Raw genomic sequence first — 9,346 nt, forward strand, 5'->3', positions numbered from 1 at the left:
CCATTTCGTATGCTTTCTCATGCTTTGTTTCACCTCCGGCCTGCTCGTGCGCTGCCTGAGCCATCTTGGTACTTGAACAGTGTGCTCTCTCATCTCTCTTCTCTTTGGTTCGTGTTTTTCCAAGTTTCTCTGTTGGCATTGGCCTCTGGGGGTTGGGTTGGTAAGCTCCGTGCTCTCCTCCGGTGCAGGGGTTTCTGCTCTTTCAGTCCTGGTAATCGGTTTATTCTATGGTTTCCCCTCATTTCTTGATGAAGGGCTCGGGGTCTCCCAGGTCGTTTACAGGGTTGACAAGTCTAGCCAGCTTGCGATCTATCCTCGTCCCCATGACGTTTGTAAGTTTGCTGCTTTGGCTGTTGTATGCTGTATTAGAACGTTTAGAACTCAATTGTCTTAAACTTTATTAAAAGTTACCTAACATAAGCCTACCCATCTTTTCTGGGGGGGGGGGGAGCCCCCGGCGGCTTCCCGGAGCTATCCAGGCTGATATGCTAATGTCAGACTTTGGCATAAGTCATGTGTATGGAGTTCTGTGGGACTAACGGGGACCACGAGCCAGAACCTGGCCCTCTCACAGAGGCACGAGGAGCAATGGTCTATAGAGACCCCCTGTGTGGTTGAAAGCATTCTTTGTCTGCCATCGACCGGGTTAGGCACCCAGAAAGGTAAACGCCCCTGGTGAAAATTGCTACAAGAAGCCGAACAAGTGGGTAGAACTCCCCAAACAGAAACGAACAAATGATCATAATGTCACACGTCGCCACGCCTCTGTCTGCACAGCTTCCCCCTCCCTGGGAGGGGATAGGGGGAGCCCCAGACCCCCATGCTAGCCATCCACACCCCAGTTCTGAGGTTGATGCTATAGGCAGCGGTCGTGTGCTCTGGCTCTAGTGTTTGTTTCAGCACTGTGCCTTGTGTGTGGTGACTGTCTTCTAGGTGGTGTGCGAGCCAGGAGATTTTTTCAGTACTTGGGCTGCATGCGCCTAGGGCTCCCTTCCCTAGGTTCCCAGTAAGTACTGCCCTTGGGGCTTGGGGCCACCTTCCACAAGTTCCTTGGGTTCTGCCTCTGCGAGGCCGTTTACTGCTTGGTTTTCGGTTGCCCTTTTTGTGCTGGGGTGTTTTGTCTTCCTTGTTTACCTTAGGGTAAGGGGCAATTTGCACTGGTACGGGCGCAGGGTACTATGCAGCTTGTTTTCACCAGGTTTCCAGGTTTTCCAGGTTTCCAGGTTTCACCAGGTTTTCACCAGCAGGGTTTTCTTTTTTTTTGGGGGGGGGGGGGGTTCGGGTTCTTGGTGAACTGGAGGAAGTCCCACCTGGTCCCCTCCTAGGTTCGGACTTGGCTGGGTCTTGTTTGGGGCTCTTGGACTGCTTCCTTGTCTTTCCCTCCGGAGTCTCTCCTTCACCTGTGGTCCCGCCTTTGTTGTTTTCTGGAGGGTTCGGGTCACCTGGTGGTTGCTTGAGGGTCTGTGCGGAGCCTGAACTTTGCAATGTTGGTCTACCTGCCGGGTCGGGTTTGGCTGCATCACCTGTTCTGGTTCCTTCGGGGACGTCCCTTCCGCCTCTTTCGCGATTGCTGGGTTCGACCCCCGGGGACTTTGCGTCAGTTTCTGCGTTGCCGGCTTCCTCTTCGGGTTTTTCAGGGTTCAATGTCATGGCGCTTACCCGAGCCCTCGCTCAATGTGTTCACGGATGCATCGTCTCTCGGCTGGGGCTTTGTGACTAGTGATCACCAGGCCGGCCAGGGGCGATGGGGTCTGTCCTTCCGTCGGGCCCACAGCACTCTGGAGGAGGTTCGTGGCCATTTGGTTTGCGTTTCGTAGGGTTCGGGTCACCCACAGATTGAAGATCAGGCTCCATTTGGACTGCTCCCAGGTTGCCTGAAGATTGCCAGGTTGCCTCCCAGGACTGAATTGCCTGAACCGAGGGGGTTTGATGCGGTCCCCTGGCTCTTTGGCGCTGGTCGCTTCGGGTGACTCGTTTACTGAGTTCTCGGGGTTTGGCTCTTCTGGCAGTTCACATTCGGGGGGTGTCCAATGTCTTGGTGGACGGCCTGTCTCGGTTTGTCCCCCTTCTCCACGGAATGGACGTCGGCGTGGTCGTGGCGCCTATCGATATATGTGGCGCCCTTCCCCGACTGTGAGGCCGTCGGGATCAATGCTTTTCGGCAGGACTGGTCGAGGTGGGGGTTCCTGTACTTCTTTCCCCCAGTTCAGCTGTTGCTCCAGGTCCTGACTCACTTGGAGACTTTACAGGGAGAGTAGTCCTTTTGGTCCAATGGTGGCCGGCCCAGCCTTGGTTTCAGGCGCTGCTTGCACGGTGTCAGGACCCGGAGGTTTTCCCGCGGCTCCGCCTCTTTCAGCAGATCGGACAAGTGAGTCATGCAGCTGGTTCAATCTTCTCCTCGAGTGAACGCGTATGGTATTTTTTACTCGAGTCTATCATCATCTCTATGGTGATCAGGTGGCTTCGTTGTTGGTGTCCCATCTGCAGGCTTTGTCTAGGCGGCAGTGTTTTCGATGGCAACCACATGGGAATTTCTATAGGCCATTGCTCCTCGTGCCACTGTGAGGGGGGCCAGGTTCTTGCTTGTGGTCCCAGGTAGGCCCACAGAACTCCATACACATGACTGATGCCAAAGTCTGACAGTAGCATATCAGCCTGAATAGCTCCGGGAAGTCTCCGGGACTCGCCTACAAAATGGCGTTTCATTACATTTAACGCTAGTTTTTTATGCTTTTTTTTTTTCTTATGCTTCCATTCTTACTCCTATTATTACACTTATCCCTTCTGTGCCTTTTGCCTTGCTCATACCTTCCTCTAAGATTTCCTCTTCCTCACCTCTCTTGCCTTACTTATGCCAGGGCCTCCCTCGCCTCATCACAATTGAGTTGATAATGGTGCAGAACGGACCAAACGTTGTTGTCTCCATCTTCTAGTGTGTGGTTTGGTCAACAACATATCAGTCTTGGGTTGATATTTGGACGTAGGGGTTTTAGAGGTCAAATAGGGTTTTGGCTGCCAGGTATCTGCTAAATGTTCCTGGTCCTCTTGCAGCCTTCTGTTGCCTTGGGGCATCTGTTGCGGCCTTTGGTCTCGTCTTCGAGTTGATACCTGCAGTGATCCTACCTCCCTGGTAAATTTTCACAATTTTGTCTCTCTTTGGGTAGTTAGCTTCAGGGGAGCCTTTGACAAATATGACCATGGTGTTATTACACATAAAATGCGTTCAAAAGGAATTACCGAAAAAATAGGCAGATGGATCTACAATTTTCTGACTAACAGAACCCAATGTGCAATAGTCAACAAAATAAAATCCAGTCCATCAACCATGAAGAGCTCAGTTCCCCAGGGTACTCCGGTACTTTATCTCATCCTCATATCGGACATAGACAAGGACACAATCTATAGTACTGTATCATCCTTTGCAGATGATACTAGGATTTTCATGAGAGTAGACAACATAGAGGACACTGCAAACCTCCAATCAGATGTAAATCAGGTCTTTCTATTGGCTACAGAACATAATATGGTGTTTAATGAAGGTAAGTTCCAGCTTATGTGCTACGGAAAAATTAAAATATAAAAACGGAAACCACGTACAAAATTCAGTCAAATCATAACATAGAACGAAAAAGCAATGTAAAGGATTTAGGTGTACTCATGTCGGAAAACCTTACCTTCAAAGAACACAATAAAGTAGCCGTCACAACTCCAAGAAAAATGACATGTTGGATAACAAGAATCTTTCACACTAGAGATGCTATACCAATGATGATACTTTTCAAGACACTAGTGCTCTCTAGAGTGGAGTACTGATAGCACAATGACAGCCCCTTTCAAAGCTGGAGAAATTGCTGACCTGGAGAGCGTGCAGAGATCCTTTACTGCTAGAATCCACTCAGTAAAATATTTAAACTACTTTAAAGCAACTAAAGAGCCTAAATATGTATTCTCTTGAGCGCAGCTGGGAGAGATACATAATAATTTATACGTTGAAAATATTAGAGGGGCTGGTCCCACAGAAATAACACCACACGAGACCAGAAGGCATAGCAGGATGTGCAGAATACCCCCGTTGAAGAGAAGAGGTGCAATGGGTACTCTGAGAGAGAACTCTATCAACATCAGAGGCCCGAGACTGTTCAACACGCTTCCACTACACACAAGTGGCATAACTGGCCGACCCCTCACAGTGTTCAAAAGAGAACTGGATAAGCACCTCCAAGGAATACCTGATCAACCAGGCTGGGATTCATACGTCAGGCTGCGAGCAGCCGCATCAAACAGCCTGGTTTACTAGTCCAGCAATGACCGATCGTTGGTCGACGACCGGGCTGCGGGGGACACTAAGCCCCGGAAACACTTCAAGGTAACTTCAAGGTAGTCTGGAGGGCTACCCACAGAAAACCAGCTTTGAATATAATGAAACTCCAGTTTCTGGGTGAGTCCCAGAGGCTCCCTGACACCCTCCCTCCCTCAGGTCACCAGTGTATTTATATGATATGAAGTGTATATAAATGTATTTATATATATATATATATATATGTCGTACCTAGTAGCCAGAACGCACTTCTCAGCCTAATATTCAAGGCCCGATTTGCCTAATAAGCCAAGTTTCATAAATTAATGTTTTTTCGACTACCTAACCTACATAACCTAACCTAACCTAACTTTTTTCGGCTACCTAACCTAACCTAACCTATAAAGATAGGTTAGGTTAGGTTAGGTAAGGTGGGTTAGGTTCGGTCATATATCTACGTTAATTTTAACTCCAATAAAAAAAAATTAACCTTATACATAATGAAATGCGTTGCTTCATTATTTCATAAGAAAAAAATCAGAGAAAATATATTAATTCAAGAAAACTTTGCTTATTCGGCAAATCGGGCCTTGCATAGTAGGCTGAGAAGTGCGTTCTGGCTACTAGGTACGACATATATATATATATATATATTTATATATATACTGTATATTTATATATATATATTTATATATATACTGTTTATTTATATATATATATTTATATATTTATATATTTATAAAGCCTGTCATCCATGCCTCCCTGGGTTGGCTTCCCCTTCCCCACAACAAAGAGGTGAAGCTAACTAGCGGGGGCTAGTTTCACCATGTTTTGGTTGTTTCTTTTATTTTGGGGAATTCTTTTGACATTTTGAGAGCTTTTTTTTTAAACCATGCAGTGGTTTGTTTTGATTTGTATATCTTTCTGGGTTCCTTCCCTGGTGATGGTAAAGATGATAACATTAAGTGTAAAGTGACCACAGGCCATTGTTCTCTGCACCTCCCTGAGGCGGCCAGGTTCTGGCTTGTGGATCCCTTTAGGCAAAAAGAACGCTGCAACTGATGATACTAGGTAGTACGGCATGGCACTTAATCAGTGATTATAGACTCGGCGAGCCTCCAGGACTTACCCAGAAACTGGCATTTCATTACATTCAACGCTGGTTTTATAATATTTAAATTAAATTTTACGTTAATCTAAAATTGCACTTCCTTCAATTTCAGCATGATACTCATCTACTTAGAGAAAAGAGTAGTGAAATGGCAGAGGCATCATGTCATGCAACCTCTAATTCTTGCTCTCCTTCACTTGACACAAGTAAAGTAAAGGTCTGGATGTCCAAGGTACACATGTCCCAGGCTACTGAAATGTCCACGTGGGTTTAGGCTCTACTTGTCTAACATTTTTCATTATTTAGTGTAGGTTTTATTTAAAAACTTTTTATTGAAAATAAACAATAACACAGATATTGGAGATTATATTGTGAAAATGTGTCCAAAGATTAGTGGTGGTGGGAGCCCATTTGGTACTCCAAACAGGAATATCTTTGCTCTTCTTATTCCTAGACAACACACAGTTCCACAAAGTTCAGTTCTGAATCATCGATTGATAATAATCCAACAATGATTTTGCTTGGGGTCACCCATGGTTGGATTATAGGTAAAACACTGTTTATTGTTTGTGTTGATAATTATTATGAACTTATTAGTGATTAATATGTAGTATTTAAGGGAGCTTAATGTGGCTGAATAAACTTTAGGACAGTAATTGCATTCCTTGCACCCAGTGTAAATGTGCTTGAAAATGACAGTTCTTGTGTAATGTATCATTTTCGTTTTTTATTTGGTTATTGATCTTTCTCAAAAATGTCATTAAATTTGTTTTTAAGAATTAAATGACTTATGTTGCTGAGATTGTTACTTACTAAAAGGTCATATTAGTTGTGGAAGTTCTGTTTGGCCCACTGGGGACCAGAGCAGAACATGGCCTCCATTCAGAAGTGCAAAGAGCGAATGATGATTCTCCACCTCACCGGGAAAGCATCCAGAAAGTCAGCAAAGCTTTATGGACAACTGGGGGAGTTTTAGAAAATGAAGCCTAAAAACAGACCAACTACTTGGCAAATACCTCACACAGAACAAGGGATTCACTCAAACTTGCTTGAATCTCATCAATACCAATTGCCATCAGACGGCCAGCCCCAGCCTGCAGCAGACTCCTGACCAGCCAGTTCTATTGCTGATGTTATGGTGCATGGGTCTACCAGTAGTGCTTCAGTCCACCAGTTGTGGACAAGCCCCGCTGCTTCAATCTAAGTGCTAGCCATCGTTGTACTTTGTCCTGAAGGGGCCATTTCCTTCCTGTTGTGTACCTAATTTCAATGTTACCTTCATATCTGGCATGGTATGGAGGTTTTGTTTTCATTGTATTTTGGGATGCGTGCACTCAGGGGTTTTCCTTCCCTGGGTGCCCACTAACCCTGGCCTTGCACAGTCGTTTATCTTCTCTGGTATGTGGGGGAGTTTGCCCTTGAAAGGCCAGGGCACTGGAGTGGAAAGCCTCACCTTGAGGTGATTACAAATACAGGTATTGGATTCCTCTGGGCCTTTTGCTGGGGAAGTATTGATTTGGTTGTAAGGTTAGGGGTGTTTTTTTTTTTTTTTTTTTTTTAGTTGTGCTAGGGTTCTTGTGATTGTTTATATTGAGTGTTGCAGTCTCCATTTGTTTTGTGGTTGTTTTGATTTGTTTGGTTACTTTTCTTCTGGTGAGTGGTCCCCCAGTGCTTAGGTTTCTGCTTGTTTAGTTGATGTTATGCTCTGGTAATCCCCCCAAAGGTCTATGGTGTGGCCTGTTATGGACCAGAGGCTTATGATGTTGAAGGACCCAGAATTGGGTCCTTCAACATCATAAGTTGAATTGGAGTTAAACTCCACCTTGACTAAGTCTGCATCATCTCTGCCTTCCCCTGTAAGTGTGAGTTGCCCTGCTTCTGGTTTCCCTGGGTTCTGGCTCTGAAGCATCTGAGGGGTTCTGATTGAAGTCAGAGTTTAGCCCTTAACCCTTAAACTGCACAACTCATCATATGATGGGTTGAGTAACTTGCAATAACTTGCACTCCACATCATATGATGTTTTGGAGTACCGTGCAAGATTTGAATGTCCCACGGGATAGAGGGGGCCCCCCCCCCCATATGCTGCCCAGGGGCTATAGTAAACAGCCACCATTTTGTAAAAAAATCCAGCTCATGCTACCATCGCGTGGGAGGCATCAGTTGCCCAGCAGCCACCATGTCAAGCGCACGGCCTAACGCCTCCCAGGCTCGCACCACACAATCACTCGCTCACCCGAGAGCAAATAACTAGTTAATTATTTTCTGATGGTGATGAAAGTGATTTTGATGACTCTGACAATGATAGGGACTACACACAATTGACCAATAATAGTAGCACAGTGAAATTGAGATACAGCCGCTTCCCATGGCGAGGCCTATACACTCACCTATGCCACCTCGCCCAGTGTCTACTCCAATTCACCCATGACCACACAGTTCCTGTGCTTATTTAGTCGGAGGATATTTTGGGTGATGAGTCAGAGAAAGGTGACTCTTTTTCTGGTTTTAGTGAAGAATCAGAGTATAGCGTTACCAAGCCTGGTGCCAGTACCAGTGGTGTTACTGGGTGAGAATTTGTTGTGTCAGCAGCGTCTCGGCCAGTCAAGCGCCACCACATGGAACAACGAGGCACCAAGAGCCTCATGTTCACGTGCTTCCACCTTGTGTGCACGTAGCAGTCGTACTGTGCGTAGACAGGCTTCAGCTCCTGGTCCACGGTCTGCATCGCTTCCTCGCCGTCGTGCCCCTGTTGCGTCTCGCAGGACACCAGGTGTACTAGTGTGGAGTGATGGTGCTGGTTTTATTCCTCGAATTCCTGCCTTTGACAATAAAGACGTTGGGATTACAGAGCTTTTCCCTGATAATGGAGAGGACATGTGTGAATTGGATTATTTTACTACATTCTATGATGAGCCGCTCGTGGAATATATTGTACACCAAATGAACCTTCATGCTGCTCATCTCATTGGAAAAGAGATAACAGAATTTTCACGATTGCATCGTTGGAAAACCACCACTGTAGGTGAAATGTATGTGTTTTTAGCAATATGTATGTTGATAAAGCACTGTGCCAAACATGCTATCACAGATTATTGGAGCAATGATCTGACTATTCCAACACCTTTCTTCAGGAAATATATGTCCCGAGACAGGTTTCAGATACTCCTCAAGTGTCTGCATTTTTGCAAGTAATGAGGACTGGACAGAGGATGATAGACTTTGGTGAGTGAGGTACTATATGAATGAAATGATTGGAAAGTTCAGAGATTTTTACATACCAGCACAGTAGCTGGAGATTGACGAATCCCTTGTGTTTTTCAAAGGACGTGTTTCATTCAAGCAGTATATTCCCTCCAAACGAAACGGATTTGGATTGAAATTCTTTGTTCTTTGTGACTCTGAAACAGGATAAGTGTTACACATGATTCTGTATTCAGCTAGCAATGTAGACATTCCCGGTAACGACGAACATGGTTTCTCGGGTAGTTTTCTACCCGAGAAGTTGGCATCCACCATGAAAGAAATGGTGGATGCCATTTGACTGGCATAATTGAGGTGGAGTGCGTTTACCTTTTTCCTCCAATTCAGTTGTTCTGAGTGCTGCCCGGTGTGAAGTTGTACTTGGGGAGGGTGATCCTTTTGGCTCCTTAATGGGCACCCCAGTCTTGATTCTGTCATTTTTCGCAGTGTCTAAACCCAGTTGTTATCCTGTGGCCCTGCTTGTTTCAACAGATTGACCCTACAATTTATTTAATTGGTTTGACCTCCAGGGTTTTTCGCTCTTCATGTCTGAAGTTTCTGATGCATCTCTCCCCATTTGTACGGTGAGCAGGTAACTGGTTTGTTGGTGTTTCCCCCACATCTTCTGTCACAACAGCAGTATGAAGTTGCTTGGTGGTTGTTTTGTCACAATTTTTCTCTCCTTGCCTTGCTTTGC

The 9,346-nt window shown here is 45.6% G+C and overlaps 1 protein-coding gene across 4 annotated transcripts in view; it reads left to right on the forward strand.

Moving 5' to 3' along the window:
- LOC123744854 (protein FAM177A1) overlaps positions 1 to 9,346 on the forward strand; it is a 57,858-nt gene that overhangs the window by 22,895 nt on the left and 25,617 nt on the right. For 2 of the 4 annotated variants that reach the window (XM_069321954.1, XM_069321953.1), the window contains exon 6: positions 5,521 to 5,672. The exons of 1 other annotated variant lie outside the window; for it this stretch is intronic. In XM_069321954.1, coding sequence (XP_069178055.1) covers positions 5,521 to 5,672 — 152 coding nt within the window. The remainder of the gene's footprint in view (positions 1 to 5,520; positions 5,673 to 9,346) is intronic. One more of the 4 variants, XM_045725065.2, reaches the window with a different exon arrangement.

This window comes from Procambarus clarkii, chromosome 10, assembly GCF_040958095.1.
Source record: "Procambarus clarkii isolate CNS0578487 chromosome 10, FALCON_Pclarkii_2.0, whole genome shotgun sequence".
In the NCBI taxonomy this organism is placed as follows: domain Eukaryota; kingdom Metazoa; phylum Arthropoda; class Malacostraca; order Decapoda; family Cambaridae; genus Procambarus; species Procambarus clarkii.